At 48.3% G+C, this 24,374-nt stretch overlaps 1 protein-coding gene across 1 annotated transcript; it reads right to left on the bottom strand.

Annotated features, from left to right (window-relative positions):
- Positions 1–22,518: 22,518 nt before the first annotated feature.
- On the bottom strand, positions 22,519–23,865 carry LOC132501375 (uncharacterized protein C2orf78-like). The gene has a single exon (XM_060116964.1). It carries the CDS (start codon positions 23,863–23,865, stop codon positions 22,519–22,521), a length of 1,347 nt encoding a protein of 448 aa, XP_059972947.1.
- Between the last annotated feature and the right edge of the window lie 509 nt (positions 23,866–24,374).

Below are 24,374 nucleotides of genomic sequence, written 5' to 3' on the forward strand. Positions count from 1 at the left end.
CAGCAGTGAGGAACCCCCGCCTATGACAGCTCTCTCCTTTATTGGAAATGGAGAGCTTCAGACTTCGCCTTTGCTCCAGCACCACCACTCCCCAGCTAAGCGCAGCCATGCACAAGCATCTTCTGGGGGTTCATCAGTTTCAAATTCCACCGTGGGCACACATGCCAGCACCCAACTCGGTTTTGATAGCAGAGCGTCTGCCCAAGATCTGAGCTGCATCTTTTCAGCTCTCAGCATTATAGCAGCAATCTGGGCCCCCCGAGCACCGCACACAGCAATGGGGGAAGTGGGGTCCTGACCTACAGGGCCCTCCTCACCAAAGCTAACCCCATGGTGACCACGGGACCCAGCCCCGCACCAGCATCTTCTGGTGGTTCATCATCGACAAATTCCTCCATGGGCACCCATCCCAGCACCCAGCTGCGTTTGGGGAGCCCTGGAGCCACTACCCAGCCCATCTCTGGGGCCCATAATTGGCAGCAGTGAGGAACCCCCGCCTATGACAGCTCTCTCCTTTATTTGAAATGGAGAGCTTCAGACTTCGCCTTTGCTCCAGCACCACCACTCCCCAGCTAAGCGCAGCCATGCACAAGCATCTTCTGGGGGTTCATCAGTTTCAAATTCCACCATGGGCACACATGCCAGCACCCAACTCGGTTTTGATAGCAGAGCGTCTGCCCAAGATCTGAGCTGCGTCTTTTCAGCTCTGAGCATTACAGCAGGATCCGTGTTTCGTGAGCACCACACCCAGCAATGGGGGAAGCGTGGCCCTGAACTCTGTGTCCCTCCTCACCAGAGCTACCTCCATTGTGACCACGGGACCCAGCCCTGCAGAAGCATCTTCTGGGGTTCATCATCGACAAATTCCACCGTGGGCACCCATGCCAGCAAGCAGCTGGGTTTTGGGAGGAGAGCGGCTACCCAAGATTTGAGCTGCATCTTTTCAGCTCTGAGCATTACAGCAGGAACCAGGGGACTCCCGAACACCTCACGCAGCAATTGGGGAAGCGTGGGCCTGAACTCCGGGGCCCTCCTCACGAGACCTACCCCCATGGTGACCACGGGACCCAGCAATAAGAATAAGCGTCGGTTTGAAGACACTACTGCCCCCATCTTAAGTCACATCCCTGGGGGCACACCCAGGCAGGGCCCCACTACTTCTCGCGGAGGGCCCAGCCGATGCCCAGTCAAGGCTGCCTTGTGGGGCGTGTTGGTTCCGGCCTGTACTCCTAGCAGCCTCACCTCCACAGTGGGCACAGCAAGCTGCAACCTTGCTGTTAGGGCAAGGCGCTTAGCTGGACATAAAACCACTGGGCAATCGACCAAGTCATTCTCCTCCAGGCCGAGATTCATTACCTTGGGGTGTAAGAGGAGAAAGTTGGCCTGAGCCAATAAGTTTGGGCAGGGTCCTCCCAGGCCGGGCCTCGTGTGTACCCTGTTTCAATGTGAAACGGACGTCTTAGCCCTAACCTCTGTAATCCTGTAGCAAACTGGGCACCCAGAGACACAGCATTCCGTTCCCACCCCCGGCCTACAGTCTTCCCCGCAAAGGTGGATGGTTTGAGGCTGTTGTCCCATCCCAGCAGTCAGAGTCCTCAGGACAGTAAACAAGAAACCCTAGCCTCGTCCCCTTTAGTCCTGGAACAAGGGGATGCCCCCTGTTGCCTGTAGCTGACTCCTCCCCTCTCCCTGTTTTCCTTCCAGAACCCTTGTGTTGTCTTCATAACTTACAATAAAGCTTTGTTCTTGTTCTTTTGCATAATCCTCACGTGTCTGTGATCTGTAGATCAAGTGTGGTAAAGCACTGGCTTGTGTGAGTGGTGACATGGAAAGCCAGACCTGTTTACAGTTTCCTGTGGACCCACTCATAGGGTGTGGAGGATAGCACAATGTGATGGCTACAGGGACTGAACCCTGAATATTAAAAGTGTGTTTTGAGTTTAAGTGATGCAGCCAGGATAAAATGAGCCCAAGGTAAGGAAAATAGGGAGGATCATCCTTGTCTGTTGGAATTGCTACTTCTCACCCACCTTGACTTGGAGGGGGCTAGGTCATCCCGAGTGTACAACAGGAGCCCACACTCTATACACTAGTCTTTTCTCATGCAGCAAATCTCTTTTTTATTTTCTACTTTTTTACTTTTAGAGTCCTAGGCCAATCACCTACATACATGTCTCCCCTAAAGAATATAGGCTTGGCCTCAACGTTTCTGGAATGGGTCAAACAAGGAAAGCTTTAATTCTAGGATGTGACCTCTAGGTCGGCACGATTAATCAAATCATTGGCCGAATGACTGAAGTCAATCTCCAGCCCCCTCCCCTCTCCCTGGAGGTCACTTTGGCTTGAAGTTACAACCATCTAATCCTGCAATTGGCCTTTCACTCCCATCCTAAGGCCATCCAGGGATCCAAGATGAGTCACTTCTTTGGCATAACAAAGGCTATCTTAGCATGCAGGAAATTCCGAGGATTTTTGAAGCTTTGTGCCAGGAGCCAGGGACAGAGACCAGACACCATCATTATTATACTCTAGGATGTATGTCCAAATTTATCAAACTGCAAACCTTCAATATGTACAGTATACTGTATGCTAAGCACACCTCAATAAACTGGAACAAAATACTGTTGCCTTCCAGGAAAACATTCACAGAGTTCTAAATGGACAAAACTGTGGCTTCAGAATCACTATTACTGAGACATTAAGTATTCGTTTAATAATAAATCTCCGCTCTGAGTTGGCTTTTATGTTCCCCTCATTTTGGTTGATCAAATACAAGAAAAGAACCTCTAACTGTATTTATTTGACTTATGAGAAATGGGAGGCTTGAGAACCTGGGGGTATTCTGAAAAGTTGTAGGACCAGCAAATAGGGAAACAGGCCCTGTAGATTAACCCTTCAGTTCCAAATCCTGTGGAGTTTCTCTGGTGCCTCTGCTTCTTGGGACAGACTCTAAACTTCTCCTATGAGTTTGGCATGTCAATTATGACTTTAATCCTTGTTCTCAATCCTTGTGTGGGATGCTCAGCAGGCCTGAGATTGCAGTAATCCCAGCCCTTGCTCCTTCAGATACTTTAACATTAAAGGGGTACTCTCTCAAGGATGCCTCCTTCCTGTCCCTCTCCACATTCCCAAAGCTTCTTTTTGTTATTACAGGAGGCTTCAGAATTAATCCTCCCCCATCTCAGCTGGGCTCTGCGGCAGCATTCCTTCCTTTTGCAGGAGCCCCAGGTGAACCCACATGTCACACCCAGTTCTGGAGGAATCTGAGAAAGGAGGATCCTCCAGGGATAAATGAAGGAGCTTCACTCCAACTTTTTGTATTTTGCTTCAGAAAATGTTGCCAAGAATAGGAAATGCCATTCTGATGTGGAAAGTCAGTCTCCCATCACTTATGCCAACCCTGGTTTCTGTGTGCTGGGCACGAAACACTGTACAGAGATCTCCTTCAGGGACTGAGCGTCAGGGTAGGCACTGGGCTCCCTTCCTGGGAGGATGAATGGGAGGTTATGCATTGCAAGGTGGGGAGAGGGGAACTCAGCAGTGGGACAGGAACATCGCCACTCATGTCCCTGTCAAACCTGCCAGAGGAAATAGGGTCTGGGTTTCTTCTGAAGCCTTAGCAAGTAACAAGTCAAGGGAGTTGTTTGAAGTCAAAACAAATATAAAATGAGGCAGAGTCTGACTTGAGGATCCTTTTGTTTCACGGCTCCAGTGCATTTTAATAGAATTTGACTGTCCTACAGGAGTGTTGATATTTTTCCCCACAAAATAAAAAGAGGAGACTAGGGTTTCCCTGCTGGCGCAGTGGTTGAGAGTCCGCCTGCCGATGCAGGGGACGTGGGTTGGTGCCCAGGTCCGGGAGGATCCCGCATGCCGCGGAGCAGCTGGGCCCATGAACCATGGCCGCTGAGCCTGCGCGTCCGGAGCCTGTGCTCTGCAACGGGAGAGGCCCGCATAACGCAAAAAAAAAAAAAAGAGACTACTTGATTAAAAATATCAATTTTTCCCCCCAGAAGCAAGTTTCTCATAACAAGATTATCCTAGAAATCCTTCATCTCTAGATCACAGATTCACAGGGGTGCTTGAGGGGACCCTGGCCGTGTGTGATTAAAGGTTACAGTGACAGATACCAAGAGCAGCTGCCCAGTGGGTTCCATAGGAGACATCAGGGCCCAGAACCTTGGGCAGGACGTTGAGAGGGAAAATATAGAGAGAGACAAGAAAGACACAAGAGTACCCAGGCCATGGGAAGGAAGAGGGGTGATAGATTCCAAAGTCTTCAGATGGGAAAAATCAGTGGAGCATCACCACCTGTGTCCAGCCATGGCCATCCCTATCTCTGTGCTCCTCCCATGTGGGGATGAGGGAGGATGAGGTGCAGTGGTTGCAGTGAGAATAACAGGGACATCCACCTTATTGTCTGCAGAGGGGAGCTGCCTTCCTATTCCGTTGTCTTCTCCATCAACTGGAACATACCCGGCACTTTGCATCATGGCAGTTGGTGAGAGGCAGAGAAGAGGAGTCAGGTCTGACCTGGGTCAGCAGGAATGGACCACAGGGTCCGGCCAGAGACAGGAGGCTCTGAGACCTCTTCTCTCTCATGCTGGGACAGGGACCAGTTTTTACTTTTCATCAGCTTCTAGAGGTTGCATGACTACTACTCCTTTTCTAGACAATATTAACCAAGGATTTTTCGGCCCAGAAAAGCGTTTAAACTGAAGAGAGCTCACAGCATGTGGCCAGGCAGCTGTAGAACACTCCAGGTGCAGTGGAGGTGGGGAGGGGCACAGGCACTAGCACGGGGCAAGCTCAGCGAAGACATGAGGGATGTTCCCAGAGTCGAGGTGGTCCTTGCTACTCTTCTCTATGACTGAGAGGCATCAATTAGAGAGTTTCTTAGACATCGTCTTGGAATTCCCAGGCCCAAACTCTGCGTCCTCCCACTTGTGGGGGCAGGAACCTTGGACGTAGGTGACCACTGCAAGGGCACTGCCTGTATCTTCCTCATCAATTCTCACCCCAGTGGTCAGCCCCAGACAACCCGTCTTAGGCCCCATAAATGTCTAATGTACATCCCCCCACCCTGGACTGGGATCCTGTTCAGGGGTGGAGACGGTCCCTCCTCAGCTTGTCCAGGCCTGCTGGGTCCACACCAAGCCAGGGGCCTGCCCAGGTTCTAATCCAGATCAGATATGAGACGGGTGGGCTCCTGAAGCATCCCTCCCTCACCCCTGACCCTGCTGTTCTGATTACATCTAGGACAGGTGTGCCCGGCCTTGCTCTTCATCTCTGCTGACAGGTGGGCTCCCTGCTGGGAATCCTCTAGGACCTGGGTGTTGACCTTACTGTCTGTGTCCCCAGGGCCTCACTTAATGCCTGGCACGTGTGCGTGAGTCCAGGAAGAACCTACAAATGCATGGTCAGATAAGACCAGCAAACTATACTTACAAGGAACAAGTCGGAGCGGGGGAGACTATGTCTTCCTCATCTTTGGATTCTATAGCTGTGACATCCAGTGTGGTGTTCCCTTGCCAGATTTGCCTGTTTATAACTAACTAATTAATTAATTATAAATAAAATGAGCATTCAGTCCATCCATCACACCAGCCACGTTTCATGTGCCTTATAGAGTTATGTGCTAGCGGCCACTATATCCAACAAGGCAGAGAGAACATTTCCATCCTCACAGGACACTGTCTTGTGCAGCTGACCTGATCTGGGCACAGGTTTATTGGTTGAACTCATCTAATTCAAAGTGTTTCAATCACAGGTGGAATTTCAGGTTGATAAATTTGCAGGTGAGAGTGGTACTTATCCGGTGGGAATTGGGGTAGTGAGAAGTTGAAGAGGGACCCTCTCTCTCATGAGAAGATTTGCAGCTATGATCTTGGTGAAGGGCTCTGGCTCCAGGGAGCCCAGGGAAGGCTGAGAACCCAGAGGAAAGAGCCGGGTGATGCCGAGTGAGCCAGCATGGCCTCCACTGGAGTAGAAGGAAGGAGTGAGCCACTCTCTCTAACAACATTACTGCACAAGTTTGTGTCTCTAAAGAATGGCTTGAGGAGAGCATATATGACTCAAGCAGCGAGGATGAAGACTCTCCATGTAGGGAACAAGGCTCAACTGCTTTAGTAGGCTGAGCAAGAAAGGTGTAAAATCAGAAGGAAGATGAAACATGGAGGCTTGTTCTGTGTTTTCTGTATTTTTTTAAATTTATTTATTTATTTATTTATTTATGGCTGCATTGGGTCTTCATTGCTGTGTGCGGGCTTTCTCTAGTTTCTGCAAGTGGGGGCTACTCTTTGTTGTGGTGCACGGGCTTCTCATTGCAGTGGCTTCTCTTGTTGCAGAGCATGGGCTCTGGGTGCACTGGCTTCAGTAGTTGTGGCTCGTGGGCTCTAGAGCGCAGGCTCAGTAGTTGTGGCACACGGGCTTAGTTGCTCTGTGGCATGTGGGATCTTCCTGGACCAGGGCTCGAACCCGTGTCCCCTGCATTGGCAAGTGGATTCTTAACCACTGCGTCACAAGGGAAGTCCCGTGTTTTCTGTATTTTAACGACCTAATAGGAAGAGGTGTATTACGTCTGTGGGCTTTGAGGGTGCTGTGTTTGTAATCAACTTTTCTTGCTTTGTTATTTAAGATAATCATTTCCAGACAAGTTCTTGCTGCCTTTGCCACTGCCAAACACCAGAACCTTTGCTTACGTTTGGTTGGCATCTCTTGGGAATAAAGCACAAGCGTTATTGGTTTGGGGTTTGGGGGTTGAGCTGGGATGAGGCCATCTGGTGGGACACGACTCCCTCATGAACACTTGAACCTGGAGACACAGCTCTTCGTGTGTGGTCCCGGTGCTGGGTGAGAAGCAGACGCGCTCCCTCTGCACATTCAGGTCTTGTGGCGGCACCTTCATGTCCTGTCCTCAGGTTTACTCCTTGTTTAAGGGTGCTCCCAGGGGTGGGGAGGTTAGAGATGACGTCCTCCCAGCTTCCTGTACGGGTTCCTGGGTCCTCCTGGAGAGGTGAGGGGGGAGCACACCCTGGAGCACATTTCTCGCCTCCACTGCTCACCCACAACCCAAACCCTGGGACCAGGAATGAGGCCCATGTTCAGCTGCCCCTTGAGCCCCTCCATGGCTGGCAGGAATTCTCGAGGATGCTGTGAAGGGTTGCTGGGCTGGCCCCACACACTTGTCCTCATAGCCCTGCTGACCTGGTCCTCTGGGACTGACCTGCCCCAGGACAGAGCGTCTGGAAGGCAGGGCCAGGGGGTCGCTTCTCCTCTCAGAACCCACTGCTGCAGCCAGGCAGCGCTGCCCCTGCTCCCCCATACCCCAGCCATGCCCACCCTGTGCCCTTCCCCCAGGCCGGCCCAGGTCCCCTCCTCCCCAGTCCTTCCAGGACTCCAGGATAATCTAGCGGGTACTGTTTACTCATGTGGGCATATATCCTCCTGCTGGAGAACCCTTGTTGCATCACTTGCAGAACAAGAGAATTTGGACAAGTTTCTTTACCTCTAAGCTTGTGTTCATCCCCTCTAAGGAGCTAGAAAACGTACAGGGTTGTTGTGAGGACTAAGTATCTAGCAAGTAACTAAGGTCATCGCCTCAGGCACAGGACAGATAAGTTGTATGTGGAATTGGCTGCCATTCTCTCCCAGGAGGCCCATCAAAACCCTAGGTCCATGACAGGTGCTTCCTGCATTTGGTTGGATTGGTTTATTGATCCATTGATTGATTAGGGAGAGTGGCAGGATATCCACAATTGTTCCTGCAATGTTCCCATATGTTGGAGAACAATGTGGTTGGTGGAGGTTGTCAAGGAGAAGGGACTTTAGGCCGACAAGGAAGGGAAGAAGTAAGGAAGAGGAGGGCGCTGGGAGGAGGGCAGTGTTGTGCACAGAAAGCTGTAGAGATGTGACTGGCTGTTGGAGGCACAGGAGGACACAGGCATGGCTTCCTGGTCATAGTTACAGAATTCGAGGGCTGGGAAAGGGGCCCTAGAGATCCTAGACCCTCTCCCTCATTGCAGAGGTGAAGCCATCAAGGCCCTGGGAGAGATGGGGACAGAAGGGGCCCCGAGTTCTGACCTTGACTCTGATTCTCAGCTCTTCTTTCACATGCACCCACCCCCAGTATCATTGCTGTCTTTGGGCACTAAAATACTCGTTTGCTGACAGTGAAGACTCTGAACGGGAGGGCAACAATCTGCATGTAACTTACTTACTCTTTCATCTCCTTTACATTTTCTCTATTTTTCTAATCCATAAGCTCCTCTATGTAGCTCTTCCCCGTCCCCTCCTTCCCTCTTTTTAATGATTCTCATCCAGAAGGATCTGTTCTCATCCAGGCACTTGAGGTCCTGGGATCTTCTATAAAATCTGTACAAACCCTCTGCAGCCATCCTCCTCCACTTTCCTAGCATTGCCCAGGCTCCAGAGTGCCCGCCCACCACCCTGTCTGTATCACTGAATCGTGTTGAGCAGCCCTGAGTGCCCCCCTCCCTGGGGCAGGAGGCAGGTCGGAGTCAGAAGGACTGGGCCCACCCTGCTGGAGCCACCCCACCCCCACCTGTGAAGTCTGGCTCTGCCCTGCCCCCTCCCACCACTGCCACCAATGGGTGTAGTCCTGCCCTGGGCACCTCTGACATGTGCCATTGTTTTCTCTCCAGCTGTCAAGAAATTCTCTCCTACTCTATTAGAATGAAGGAGGGAGATCAAGTGGAAGAACAAGAGGAAATGGGAGTATGAAACAAGTAAACTGCGGAGGGGAGGCAAATAAGGGCACGTGGGTTCCATTGCTTCCTAACTTTCTTTCTGGCACTTTGGTAGAACCAGCAAAACTGAGGAGCACACTAGGGTGGCCAGTATTGCATGCAAGGAGACAAGAGGATGGTAAAAATCTATGCAGACAAATGAAGGGTGCCCTGAGAACTTCTTTCCTGGAAGCGATAACCCACTCCACATAACCTTTTAAGGTTGCTGGGCCAAATCCTTCAATGGCTCCTCCATTTGGAGGAGAGGGCTGTAGGCTACTGTAAGGCCACCTGTGCCTGACTCCAGGCTGCGTTGTTCACATCATACACGTTTGTAAGAGTCTTCCAGGATTCATTGAATATCTTGGTAGTGCGGGACCCAGCTCTGCTCCACCAACCCCCTTAACAGCAACAGGGGGCATCCCCCACTCAGCGGCTGAATGCTAGATCCGCTAACATTGGATACGATGAGATAGCATGGCGTGGTCCTGACCCTCCCCCTCCTTCAGGCCTCCTAGGAAAAGGGTGAGAAGGACAGAGGCACCTGGGACTCCTTCTCATGCAATCAGGACAGCTCACCTGGGCCAGCTTAGAGCACTGTCTGCCCGTAGTAGTCTCAGGATCAAGTAGGGGACTCTGCAGGATCCACACCCAGCTGGGAGGGAGCCAACCCCTGGGGGCCCCTCAGCCTCTACAGAGCCCTGCGGAGGGCCTGAGTCACCTCATGGCAACGTTTCTCAGGCTGAGGTTCTGTAGATTTGTCATATGTATGTAAGAACAGAACACGCACACAAAAATGGAAGGAAACTCAATGCCATGCTCATTTGGGATAGGGTAAGGGGGCAGAATTATAAATTGCTTATGTTTCTTTAATTTCCAAATTTGTAAATAAGTAAAAAAAATTATATATTTGATTATATTTCACTTTTTATTTATTTATTTTTAAAATATTTATTTATTTATTTGGCTGCATCAGGTCTTGGTTGTGGCATGTGGGATCTTTAGTTGCAGCACGTGGTATCTTTAGTTGTGCATGCGGACTCCTAGTTGCGGCATACAAGCTCTTAGTTGGGGCATGTGTTATCTAGTTCCCTGACCAGGGATCGAACCTGGGCCCCCTGCATTGGGAGCACAGAGTCTTAACCACTGGCCCACCAGGGAAATCCTTCTTTCATTATATTTTATTTTATTATTATTATTTTTAAAATAAATTTATCTATTTATTTATTTATTGGCTGAATTGGGTCTTCGTTGCTGAGCACGGGCTTTCTCTAGTTGTGGCAAGCGGGGGCTACTCTTCTTTGCGGTGCACGGGCTTCCCATTGTGGTGGCTTCTCTTTTTGCGGAGCTCGGGCTCTAGGCACACAGGCTTCGGTAGTTGTGGCACGTGGGCTTGGTAGTTGTGGCTCGCAGGCTCAGTAGTTGTGGCACATGGGCATAGTTGCTCTGCAGCATGTGGGATCTTCCCAGACCAGGGCTCCAACCCATGTCCCCTGCACTGGCAGGCAGGTTCTTAACCACTGCACCACGAGGGAAGCCCTCATTATATTTTACATAGCAGTGTTTTCTATAACCTTTTCACATTGGAGTACTTAGGCCATAAACTTTATTTTTTTATTACCACTGAATAATCTTCTTCTAAAGTGAAAGAAGCAAGCAAGGCTTGGTGGGGATGTTAGGAAAAAAATTCTTGGGGGTAAAATGTGACTTAACAATTAATTGTTCATTTCCACTGTGCAGGTCTCCTGATGGGTCGGGTTGAGTAGGGCTGGAGGGACAGGGTCACTACTCCCACCTGTGTCATCAGACCTCCCACTCCTCAGAGCGCCCAGGTGGGAGGGACCCACGCTCTTCACCCTGGAGCCCCAGAGCCTCCCCTTTCCTCTGCATCACTTTCACTGTTCAGGGGACCAGTCACTTGAACGCCGCCTGGCCAAATGCCCAGGTTAAATTGCCCCTGTAGGACACGTCTCCCTGCTACCAGAACACACTTGGCAAAGAGCAGCAAACAGGCCCCAGTGCCCTGGGGATGTCAGGGCCCAAAGTCACTTCCAGGGTCTGAGTAGGCCCCTGGGTCCCACACACCAACCCCAGGGAGCCCACCTCCCCACTGACCCCAGTCCCTGCCTTTGTGTGGCAGTTTCTGGTCTGACACCTGTGAAGACCTTGACCTGGAGGCCTCAGCCTGAGACTCAGAGGGGATGGAGCTTGTGCAGCGTCTGGCATCTTAAATGAGACACGAGGCCAAGGAAGGAGGGCCGCCTCTCTGCTCCCCCTCCGCTCCTGAGTCAGCTAGTTTGTGCCGGTTACTTCCTGTCTGAGCTGTACAGATTTAGCATTAATTTTAGATATATGTCTCATTTTTAACACTGGAGGCTCTTACATCAAGCAAAATTGATCTCCTCCTTGGTTTATTTTTTAAACATTTCTATGTAGGATAACACACAAGTATAGAGAAGTACCCTCCACAAAGGGAGGGCTCAGTGAATTACAATGGGTGCTCCACTCTGGGGAGCAGTAGTTTTTCCCTCTGTAAAAGCCCAGATGCTTCTGAGAAGCTCCTTTCAGCTTCCTTACTCTGGCCCCAGACCTCCACAGCAGAAATCCCAAAGGCACTGGATTCTCCCAGCCCTCCAGCGCCCTCCACTACTTTCTGATTGTGATGCCACACTAATTTTGAGTTGTTTGTGTGTAAATCACTGCACTTGGAATATACATGGAGTAACTGATTTCATTCTTATAACCGAATAAGTTAGCACTTATTCTTCTCCCCTTCTACAGGGGGCTGCCAGGGTGCTGGGGACGTCCTGTATATTGAACTGGGTGTTGGTAACAGATGTGTTTATATTTACAAGAAACCATGAAGCTCTACGCTTAAGATCTGTGCCCTGTGCAATACACCAAGTAAACTTCAATTAGAAAGAGATGCAAAAAAAATTTCCCCACAAAACAAACTTCAGGCCCAGGTGGCTTCCTCTGATTTCTACCAAGCATTTAAGACAGAAATGATGCCCGTCTCCTACACACTCTTCCAGAGAACAGATACAGAGGGAACACACCCACACTGCTTTCATCGGACCAGGAGAATACTGATGTCATACCAGCAGCAGATATTACAGGACAGGAGAAATCACAGGCTAAACACTTCTGAATGTCGATGTCAAAATCCAAAAGCAAATATTAGCAGGGTAAATCTAGAGGTTTTCAGAAAGGAAGGAAACTGGGATTTCGTGGCGGTATTTCCAGTGGTTGATGTGGACAGGATCACTGGGTGTTTGGGCGCTGCCTGGGAATGTGGAGAGAAGGGACAATGCCATCGGTTCGGGTTAGTGGAATGAACATTTATTTGGTGACAGAGATTAGGAGGGCCTGGATCATCCTCAGAGACAGTCCTGGGATGGGATCTCTAGGCTGTGGCTATGGCGGGGTCCCTCTAGGAAGACATGGGCCTCTCTCCTGTGCCACTGCAGGGTCTAGGGATGGAGGAGGAGTTTGTAGGGGCTGGATTTTGATGAGGAAGGAGGAGCAGGGAAGGTGCGCCCTCGGAGCCGGTGCAGCCGCGGCCCCTCCCCAGACAGGCCGTAGCCCAGGCTACTCAGACGGTGCTCACATCAATAGTCAGGCGACAGTGGGGCACGCCAGCTTCACCCACTAAACCACCAAGCACAGCCCAGCAGGCCACTGTCCTCATTAATCAGCACTAACTGTGCATCCAGGGCTGGTTGTTGAAGACCCAGCTCATTTGTGAGAGACCTGCCATGTGGGCAGCTGGCTTGGAGAGACCGGGGCTCTGAGCCACGTGGAGACAAGCCAACCACTGGTCAGACCACCAGGAGGCTCACCCGGTGTGTGAAGATGCAGAGGGAGGAGGGACGTAGATGGGACCCCCTGATCCTTCAAGGGACCTTCTTTCAGGGATATTTAACAGCTGTGGGGTCAGGGATCAACATGTAAGGGAGGCAGCGGGTCAGGCACGGGCCCTCCTGTTGGCTCAGACCCCTCCTGCCCTTGGAGCAACCATGGGGCAGGCAGGAGGATTGGGGGATGGAGGGAGGGGAACCCTGGGTTCAGGAGTCCAGGGCACCATCTAGAGGATTCAGGGGTTCAGGGATTTCTGTCCCAGGGAACCAACCACATTCCTGCCCCACATCCATCTGTCATCAGCTTTGCGACTCTGGGAAAGTCACTTAAAATCTCAACATTTTAGTGCCATGTACCATTAAATATGGATCACAGCACCTGCTGTGAGCTCCCCATGGAGCTGATGTGGGGGTCACAGGAGATGATAACACATATTCTTCACAAGCTCTAAAGCATCACACCCATAACCTTCCCCGCTCCCCTGGCCTGTGGCACCCAGGTCCCCTCTCTGGAGGCAGCACCACCACACGTCTTGCTGAGTCTTCCAGACATTTCCTATTGGAACACTTAGGTGGCACTTAGGAAGGACCCATCGTTTTTCGTCAGGGTCTACCTGATTTGTTGTATTAAGCTTCATCACGTAATACTAACACGTGGGCCCTATTAACATTTCCATTATCACAGAACAAGGAACTGAGGACAGAGGGTCTGCATGACTTTCCCAGGTTCATGTGGCTTCTGGTATGATTTGAATCCAGACCATCAGGCATCAGCCCCCACTCTGTCGGTCACTGTGCCATGCTCCCTTTCTATATTATCTCACTAAATAAAGTCATGTCTCCGTGCAGTCAGCCTGCTGGCTGTTGTAAGTGCACACCACATTGCAACACCCTCTTCTCAAGCCCAGCTTTGATTCACTTGACTCCCCTAGACTCCCCTAGGAGGCTGGTGAACAAAGAGAACAGACGTGTGACCTGGGAATGAATTGACACCTCCACATGGTCTTCTCCCAGCAACATATCAATAGTTCTCTCAGTTTTTGTTGTGTTTTCCAGGATCATGACTCGGGTAGCAAGAAGAAAAGGAAGATTAAAAAGGAATCAAACACAGGATACACAGGAATATCATCTGTGATCAAGATAATCTGCTGGCCATCTGCAGCGGTCGTTCAGACACATCAGAATCAGCATCTGGACAAACAACAGGGTAGGGACACAAATAGCATGGCCACGAACCACTCCATCGAGGGTACTGTGGAAATTATACCAGTTAGTAGATTCAGGAGTAATGGCTGTCATTTGTACAGCAGAGCCTGGATCTGGCTGAGGGAGGATTGGGCAGGAAAGGTGCCCACTCAGAGCCCATGCAGCCACTGCCCGCTCTTAGCCAGGCCTTAGTCCAAGCTGTTCAGACAACTGGTCAGTTTCTAGTCACTGAGACCCTGGGGGCCTGTAAACGTCATCTATTAAGCCACCAAAACACCAGCCCAGTAGACCCTGTTCCCAGCTAATGAATATTAACTGCTCATCATCCAGGTTTGGTCAGTTGAAGATGATGCTAATTCTCTGTGCAACTGTCATGTGGGCAGTTGGTTTGGAATGTCCTGGGTTCTGAGTCAGTTAGGGAGTCAAGTAGACTACTGGTCATTCAGGGTGGTCACCTGACCACCAGGAAGTCTCACTGCAAATCAGCTGCTAGAATCAAGTGCTGAGGGGGAAGGGAGGGGAGATGCACACATATTTGGATACCCCGGTCCATCAGGTGGTCTTCATTTGGGGGAAAGGCATTGTATTTGGGGTCAGAGATTGAAATGTAGAGCCAGGAGGTGGGTCCAGATTTGAGCCATTCTCTTGGGCCAGGCACCTCCTCCGACTACCAGCTGTCTCCTTGCAGCATCCTTGGGACAGGAGGATGTGGGAAAGGAAGTGAGGAGACCTCTTGGTTTGTGTATCCAGGGCATGATCTCATGTCCATATGTTCAGGAATCTCTATCCCCCGGGCATCAACTCCCTCCCCTGCCTCAGACCCATCACTCATCAGTGTTGTGACTCTGGGCAAGTTACTCAATCTCTCTAAATTTCAGTGCCCTGAACCATAAAATATGGGTCACAGCCCCTACTCTGCCCACCCCACAGTGCATCACAAGAAATAGTATTCTTTCCATGAGCTCTAAAACTTCTTACTCATGTCATCAATGTGAAAAAGTAGGCTCTATCCTCCGTTTGTAGCCTCCTAGGTGCCCTTTCTGGAGACAACCTGCTTATTCTTCCAGGCATTTAATACTTGAACATTTCAGTAGGTAGCACTTATGAAGTAGCCATCATTTTTCTTCAGGCTTTGTATTTACTAATTTTTAGCCTCAGAACATAATACAAATAAGCAGGTCCTATTAATATTTCCATATCACTGGCCAGGGAACTGAGAAACAGAAGGGCTAAGTAACTAACCTTCCCAGGTACATGTGGCTTTCAAATAGGATTTGATTTCAGGCCATCAGGCACCAGCGCCCATACTCTTCCTCATTGTGTTGTGCTGACTTTGTACTTGTCTCATGTAAATAAAGTTATTTTCCCCATGCAATCAGCCTGTTGGGTATTTTAAGTGCACGCTAAAATGCAAGGTCCATCTTCGTAAGCCCTACTTTGATTCAGGGGGCTCCCCGGGCAGCTAGTAATAAGGAGATCTGAAGTTTGACCTGTGAATTAGTTAAGACTTTTGCCAGGAAGATGTCAACACCTCTCGCCATTGTGAATGTATTTCTTAGGAACTCGTTTCAGGAATATGAAGAGAAAAAGACAAGGATTCTAACCAAGAATACATATGGGGATTGATCCTCAGTGAAGAAAATATACTGGCTGGCCCTCACCATCATTCAACAGCTCAAAATGAACATCTAGTCCCAAAGGGTTGAGCCTCAAATATCATCCCATACAAGCCACTCCATTGAAGTCACTGTGGGAATTCCATCATGAAACTGATCAAGAGTAATGACTATAAAAATGTTAAGTCATATTATCTTTTTATTGAGATATAATTCACATTCCATCAATTCACATTTTTTTGAACTGTGTGATTCAGCGGCTTTTAGTATACTCAGGTTTTGCAATCAACATCTCTAATTCCAGTACATTTTCATCATCCCCAAGAGAAACCTCATACCTAGTATCAGTCATTCTCATTCTCTCCTCCCCTTTCACCCCAGCCCTGGGTCTTTCTGTCTCTATTGATTTTCCTATGCTGGACATTTCACATGAATAGAACCACACAATGTGTGGACTTCTGTGTCTGACTTTTGCAGTAAGCAAAATGTATTCCAGGTGCCTCCATGTTGTAGCATGTATCTGTCCTTCACCCTTTTTATGGCTGAATAATATTCATTGTATGGATATAACACATTTTATTTTTCCATTCATCAGTTGGCGAATAGTTGGGTTGTTTCCACTTTTTGGCTATTATGAATAATGATATGACAATATAACACTCATGTACAAGTTTTTGTGTGAACATATGTTTTTTATTTCTCCTGGACATATACCTGGGAATGGTGTTCCTGGGCCATATTTTATCTCCATGTTTAACTTTTTGAGGAACTGCCAAACTATTTTCTTTTTCATATTTGCACCAGCAGTGCTTGAAAGTGCCAATTTCCCCACATCATTGCCAACCCTTGTTTTTAAAAAAATTATATGCATACTAGTGGGTGTGAAGTGGTATCTCACTGTGGTTTCAGTTTGCATAATTTTGACTAATAATTTTGGACATGTTTTCATGTGCTTATTGGCAATTTGTGTCTCTTCTTTAGAGCAGTATCTATGCAAATTCTTTTCCTCATTTTTAAAATTTGGTTATTTGACATTTTATTGTTGAGTTGCCAGTGTTCTTTACATATTCTGAAAACTAGGCTTTATCAGATATAAGACTTGCAAACATTTTCCTTCCTTCTGAAGGTTGTATTATGTCTTTCTTGATGGTGTTCTTTTTTTTTTTTTTTTTTTTTTTTTTTTTTTTTTTTTTTTTTTTACGGTACCCGGGCCACTCACTGTTGTGGCCTCTCCCGTTGCGGAGCACAGGCTCCGGACGCGCAGGCTCAGCGGCCATGGCTCACGGGCCCAGCCACTCCACGGCATGTGGGATCTTCCCGGACCGGGGCACGAACCCGTGTCCCCTGCATCGGCAGGCGGACTCTCAACCACTGTGCCACCAGGGAAGCCCCTGATGGTGTTCTTTGAAACACAAAGGATTTTAATTTTGATAAAGTCCTATTTATTTTTCCTTTTGTTGTTTGTGCTTTTGCTATCATATTTAAGAGTTTGTTGCCAAATCCAAGACTATGAAGATTTATCCCTTTTTCTCTTCAGAAATTTGTATAGTTTAGCTCTTGTATTTAAGTCTTTGATCCATTTTAAATTCAAAGTCTATTTTGTCTGATATTGGTATAGACACTCCTGCTCTCTTTTGGTTACTATTTGAGTTTTCTCACTGAGTTTGGAATTCCTTTTTCTATCCTTTAACTTTCAACCTGTTTGAGTCTTTTGATCTCAAGTGAGTCTCTTGTAGACAGCATATAGTTGGATCATATGTTTTTACCTATTCTGCCAATCTTTGTATTTTGATTGGAGAGTTTAATCCATTTACATTTAAAGTAATTACTGACAAAAAAAAAACCAGACTTATTTCTGCTATCGTGCTATTTGTTTTCCATATGCCCAAAGCTTTTTTGCCCCTCATTTCCTGCATTCCTATCTTTCGTTGAGTGCGTTTAGCTGATTTATTACAGTAAAATATTTAAATTACTTTCTCACTTCCTTTTGGGTATATTCTATAGCTATCTTCTTTGTGTTTACCATGGGGATTACCTTTAACATCCTAAAATTAAAACACTCTAACTTGAATTTATACCAGGTTAATCTCAACACCATCCAAGTTCTTGAAGCTAAAAGAGCATCCTACTATCTCAATGGAAAAGACCTTCTCCAAGACACATTATAATGAAAGTCAAAAATCAAAGGATAAAGAATTCTAAAAGCAGTCAGGGGAAAAAAGATTTTAACTTACAAAGGAACCCCCATTACACTATCAGCAGATTTCTCAGCAGAAACCCGACAGGCCAGGAGAGAGTGGAATGATATATTCAAAACATTGAAAGAAAAAAAAAAGCCAACCGAAAATACTCTATCCATCAAAGTTATCCTTCAGATATGAAGGAGAAATAAAGATTTTCCTAGGCAGACAAAAGCTGAGGGAGTTCATCACCATTAGACCTGCCTTGAAAGAAATGCTGAAAAGAATTCTTCAAGCTGAAATGGAAAGACAGTAATCAGCAACATGAAAATGTATAAAAGTATACAACACATTGGTAAAGGTAAATATACAATCAGAAAACTCTAAATCTGTAACAGGAAAGTGTGTTAGCCACTTAATTATAAAAGTCAAAGGAAAAGAGTATTTAAAATAATTATAGCTACTGTAATGTATTAACAAACACACAATATAAAAAGACGTAAATAACAACATCAAAACCATGAAGAGTGGGGAGTAAAAAGGTAAAGTTTTTGTAGGCAATTGAGGTTAAGACGCTGTCAGCTTAAAATGGACGATTTTAATCTATGAGATGTCTTACGTAAGCTTCATGGTAACCACAAAGCAAGACCTAGAGCAGATGCACCAAAATATATGCACCAAAATACGCACAAAAATATAGAACAATCTAGAAAATTACAAATCAAGTGACCTTAGTGTTCACAGGCAAGCACTAGCACATTTTAATGTACCATGATCGTATTAAAATAGAAATAACTAAGAAACATTTTCTACGAAGAAGCAGCCCCTGCGGCAGGCAGCGGGAAGGGACAGGAAGGCTGCGTGGCGCCCAGGCCCCCAATGGCCTAGGTCTCACCCCGCAGCGCACTGTTGATGCGCCAGAGCGCTGCTTCCTTCTCTGAGTCTAGGTCTTCGTCGGTGACCCGGAAACCCAGCTGAGGGGGTGAGGGCAGCCTCAGAGTCTCCCCTCGCCTGTGCGGCAGCAGAGGAAACCTGCGTTTTTGGGGACTGGGACTGTCAGATGTCGGGGAGCAGTCCCTTCAGGCCGTTTCTGCCCTCTTGTTATCTCCGCATCTTTGTCAGGCTGGCATTTTCTCTGGGAATCCACCAGAGCTGCAGAGGGAGACGGAGGGCCCTACTAGCTCCTTTTCTTTGAGGACATCTGGGCAGCCCTTGCGGTATGGCGGGACCCCTCCTTCTCTTCACGGGCGGGAAACCTCGGGTGGAGCTATATGAGCTCGTGATGGCATTTCTTTTGGGGCAGGAGCTCAGACAAGAGGTGTGGAGTGTCCTGTTGGAACTGTCTTCTGCCCTCTTGGCATGGAGGTTTCTCTGCAGAGGTCTAGGTCTGGGCACGAAGAAAGAGACGCCCAGGGGCCTAAATGCAGGTCATGCATCACTGGGGCCATCGGGGCCGCTTCTGTGGCCGTCGTTCCACTCTATGACTGAGGGGTCTTCCTCCTGTTGGCCATCCCTTTCCCGCTCTCTCCCAGGGCCCTCAACACCGACTGCTCTGTGCTGCAGCTTGGGACACAGCTGGGCGTCGTGCGTGGCACTAACTGCCCGCACGCCACACTGAAGGTGACTGTGTCCAATGCAGACACTGAGCTGCGGGACATCATGGAGGTGAGAGCACCAATCACTGCCTTCTTCTGATTGCCTCACCTGCAGATTAAGAAAAGGATCCCCAGAAAGGAGTGCAGGGACTGCGGGATGGTAGATTGGGGTCTCAGAGACTCTGTGGCAAAGTGCAGATGCAGAGTCACTGGACACTTTTGGTCTGGCCTGCGAGTGGATAGCCGGCCATAGACAGCTGGGTGACCCGGGCCGGCCACAGGAAGTCGGTGGGTGCGGGGAGCGGGCTGGGGGCAGCCAAGCCCTCCTGGCAGGTGCTGGTCCCCCAGTGCCTGGGGTGGTGTAAGGGGCAGGGCCTACGTAAGTAACTGCCCGTAGAGAACTTGGGTGAGATCGGTCCTTGAATAGAGAGCTGGGCTGCGAGCACTCTCCTTCAGCTGCCAACTCGACCAAAGGCGAAGTGCACACTGTTTGGGCTGTTGCTGTTATTTATAGCTGTGCAACCTGTGAGCAAACAATGGGCACAAACGCGTGTTCTCTGCACCGGCAGGTGGACTCTCAACAACTGTGCTGATGGTTGCACAGCACTGTGAATGTATCTAATGTAACTGAATTGTATATTTGAAAATGGTTGAAATACTAAATTTGGTTTTATGTATATTTTACCATAATAAAAAATCAGATGAATGAACAGCATAAACAAGGATTAGGTAAGATGATAGAACTCAGGACAGAATTCAAAATAAGAGAAAAAAAATTCAGAAAAGCTGACTAAATTTAAAATAATACAAGAGTGGGGATTTCCCTGGTTGAGGAACTGAGATCCCACATGCCGCAGGGCAGCTAAGCCGGCACGCCACAACTACTGAGCCTACGTGCTGTGGAGCCCACGCGCCACAACTAAAGATCCCACGGGCCGCAAGAAAGAGCCCATGCACTTCAACAAAGAGACCACGTGCTGCAACTAATACCCGACACTGCCAAACAGAAATAAATTAAATAAAATCATACGAGTGAATGAACATAATGGATAATGCCTTAAGAGAAACAAACAAGAAAAGGAAACAGTTTTTTAAATCAAATAGAAGATAAAAAGTTTAGAGAAATGGCAAACATAAAAGATAGGCAAAAAAGAGTCAGGACGGCTCTAAAAAGAGTAACATAAGTACGTATAAGAATCTATTATACCATAAAAGTGACATTTCAAATCAGTGGGACAGATTAGTCAATAAATTGTGATACATACATGTTGAGGTGTAAGTAATTCTCTGGAAGATTCCACGGCACGGCAAAAGCAGATGTCTCTGAGGAGGGAAATGTGTGGCTGGGGAACGTGGGGAAAAGGGTGACTTTTCATTGAATACCCTTGTGTACCTTTTCTAATGTTCTGTCATGTGAATTTATTACCTCTGAAGTTCACCTGAGTTCAAACCCCAGTTCCCCCAATTACTAGCTCTTAATCTTGGGCAAACTCTTCACACTCTCCAAGCCTCTTTATCTGTGAAATAAGGTCAGTAACTTAGCCTGGTGCTGCCTGGCACAGAATACACTGTCAATAAATGGAGATTATTAGTGTAAAAAACCGAAATGCCCATCAATGGATGAATGGATATTTTAAATGTGGTGTATATGTGAAATATTACACAGTCATAAAAAGGAATGAAGAACTGACACGTGCTACGACATGGACGACCTTGAAAACATTATGCTAAGTGAAAGAAGCCCCACACAGTGGTCACATTTGTATTATTTCATGAAATGTCCAGAAAAGGCAAAACCATAGCGACAGAAAGGAAATGTGTGGTTGCAGGGACTGAAGGAGGAGGGGATGAAGAGGGCCTGCTGATGGTTATGGGGGCTTCTTTGTGGGGTGATGAAAACGTGATGGGATAGATGATGGTGATGGTTGCATAGGCTTGAGAATGTACGAAATGACACTGAATTTGCGGTCTCAGCTGGTGAATTTTATGGCATGTGAATGACATCTCAAAAAAATAATTTTGAAAATGAAAGTTGCCAGTTTTCCCATTTTCACTATCCACTATCCACTGCCTCCATCTCTCCCTTCTCCCCACGTCATTCCTTTTGACGCCCACCCCTGCCGCTATCTCCCAACCTCACTCCCTCGAGCTGCCCCACAAGGCCTCCCAGGGAGCCCCTGAACCGCTGGGCGCCTGCGTCCTGTGGCCGTTGGAGCGGCTACCCAGTGCGCGTGCCCCCACCGCTCTCACCCGTGAGAGTGGACGCTTCCGTCGGATTTTTCTCGTGCGTTTCAGTTGATGGTGATGTTTACAGAAGGTGGCACACCCCCTGGTCAATGGAGAAAGCCCCTCAAGTTAATACTTAGGCCTGTCCAGAAGTTTGATGTCGTCCAGCAGTAACCTCAGCATGCTGTGCTCTGAAAGCCAGGTTGGACGCCTGCAGGCACTTGCAAATACTGAGGACTTCAGAGGCATTTGGGCCTCAAATTGAGGCCTTGTACCTCCACATGCGATGTGACCTCAGCCCTTTGCTGCACGTCTCTAAGTGAAGTGGCACAGGAATACTGGCCTTGCCTGTCGTTGCCAGGATTAACTGAATAGTGCATTAGCTGCCCTGGTGCTTAGGTGTTGAGTACATGGTGATTTACATACCAGGCCCTATCCCCTAGGATAACTCTGAGCCCTAGCCACCTCTCTGGTAGATTTCCCTATACCCCCACTATAATCACACCTGCATAAGGCAACTCAAACCTTTCAGAGATGTGTCCTGAACCTCTTGTTTTCTTAAATACCTGTGTGGTGGTTGTGAGACTTAAGGCCAACCTCCCCAAGAGACTTTTTCTATTTCTCCTAGTAAACCTAGACTCACATTCTGTCATCTTCAACTCTACTCACATTTTGTTCTTTCAACCCTGACCTCTGACCCTGCTTTTTACTTCTGCCATTTCCTCCTCACTCCTGCTTCCTTTCATAAATCCATAAATCTCTTCTGGCCTTCCTAGCCCTGGGCCACGTTCCTTCCTCTTTGCTCAGTTTTTACCCCTTTCCTCCCCTTTCCTTCATTCTCCCATCCGACTTTCAGTCCTTCCTTTCTCACGCAGACTTTGATTCCAACCCCATCAAAAACAAAACAAAACAAAAAAACTTAAAGCACGCCACAGTTAGCAGCATCTCAAAATTCAAAAGGTTTATTACTCATCTATTAATTCGATGACATTCATTTATTCAGTTTTATTGTCTTAAAATATATCAAAATAAATAGAGAAATTTATACCTGGTACCCAAGGTGGCACCAACAATCCTAGCAGCTCTTACTATAAATATCCGTAGTAGTCAGCAATTTCCATTTCCTTTTGCCTCTCAATGAAAACTTGCAGTTTCCCCAAAGAGGTGTATTTGGCGGCATTCTCACGTTCTTGTTGAGCCCGCCTCTTCATGGCCTCCCGCTCTGGTCTCTGCTCTAGTTCGATGGGCTTTGACATGACTGGCTCAGAAACGTTGGGTTCCCTCCATGGTCTTCGTTGCTTGCTGAAGCCTTGGAGTAGAAATGGGGTTTGGAGCTTGGGTGGGAACTGGCGCTTAGTCACAGCAGGGGGAAGAGGCTCCCGCTGGAGAGAAGCGAAAGATGAAGTTTTGTAGGGTGCAGGCCTAGGAGCAGCAGACTGAGGGACACAAGGATGGATATGGGCGGTCCAACCCGGTTGGGTTGGGTTGGTCACAGTTGGCTGAGCTGGTTTGGCAGGACCTGGCAAAGAGGCAGGAGCTGGCTGGGATGAACTGGCTGCAGCAGGTTGAGCTGAGTTAGAAGAAGCAGGCTGGGCACGGTCCGCCACAGCAGGCCGATGTGAGGCCAGAGACTGTGGCCTCCGAGGAGCAGGTCCAGCTTGAGGCTTTTCCCAGGCAGAAAAAGGCAGAGGTACCAACTTGACCTTCTCAGGTGGAGGCAGCTCATACTGGGATGGAGATGGACACTGTTTTTCAGCACTGCTGTCTGGTTTCTGGGCTTCGACTTGAGTTTTCTCAGGACTCTTACCCTCACGTGGGGTACGCCGCCATGGCTGGATAGCTGGGGGTGGCTTGGGGTCTTTAGGGTTGCTTGAATTTCCCAAGACCCGACAGGAAGAGAGCCCAGTTTTCTTATCATTCTTCTTCCCCAGTGCATGAAAAACCTTCACAGACTCCATCTTGAACATGCCTAGGGAGGTTCGAGGCTTTTTAATGCTCTCGTGGATAAGCTCAGTTTGGTGTTCCTTTCGCTTCGTCTTGGGAATTGTTGGCTTCTCTTCTGCCTTGACTTTGCTCCCTGACTGCTTCTTCTCTTCAGCCTTCTTTCTTCCTCTGGTCCTTGTGGTCTTTTCCTGCCCGTGGCTCTTAGTTTTGCTGATCTTTCTGGATGCAGCTTTCTGAGGTTTGCCTTTAGAATGCTTGGCCGTGTTCACAGGAGCCCTGTCACTGACTGCAGCATTGCATAGAACCACTTCTCCTCCTAACAGGCACTGTGGATTCTTGGGCTGGATCTTGGCCTTGGGAGCACCACTGATAGGCTCAGAGGCTTTATGTTTGTTCTTCCTGGGTTGATCAGAGGAAACCTTTATGACACTTGGCTGAGAAGGTGTTCCCTGAGCAAGGCTGGCAGAAAGTGATGGATATAGAGGGGCCATGTTATTGGTGTCTGCAGTTTTATCATACTGGGCTGCCATAAACATGGAGGAAGCAGCTGTGTGCTGGTCAGTGAGTGCCAGAGTAAAGTCTCCGAGTGAAGAAGAATTCTTTTCAGTGCTTCCTGTGATGCCCCACTCAGAAACACCTGGATAGGAAGCAGCTGAAGTGGAGATCTGGCTCTGGTCAGTAACTCCAGATAACATAGTTGTGCTAGAATGTTGGTGAAGGTAGGCACTACCCATGTGTGTCTGGAAAGAGGTGGCCGTAGCTGATGCCGAACTGACGGCAGGAGCAGAGACTCTGGAGAAGTTGCAGACACTTGCTGTTAGGGAAGCTGCATTGCTCACCACAGGAAGAGAGTGCTGCAGAGAATTCAGAGTTCCAAGTACAGATGGATTGTGGCAATTTTCTGTAAGAACAAGGGGGTGATGAAAAAATCAGGGAGACTGATAAATTCTCACTATGTTTGAGGAAGGTTCTTGCTATCAGGACACCTCTACTGTCAATA

The sequence above is a fragment of the Mesoplodon densirostris genome, chromosome 14 (genome assembly GCF_025265405.1).
Source record: "Mesoplodon densirostris isolate mMesDen1 chromosome 14, mMesDen1 primary haplotype, whole genome shotgun sequence".
NCBI classification, from domain to species: Eukaryota; Metazoa; Chordata; class Mammalia; order Artiodactyla; family Ziphiidae; genus Mesoplodon; species Mesoplodon densirostris.

Coding starts and splice junctions, on each gene's coding strand:
- LOC132501375 (XM_060116964.1), bottom strand. CDS start 23,865: ATGGCCCCTCTATATCCATCACTTTCTGCCAGCCTTGCTCAGGGAACA.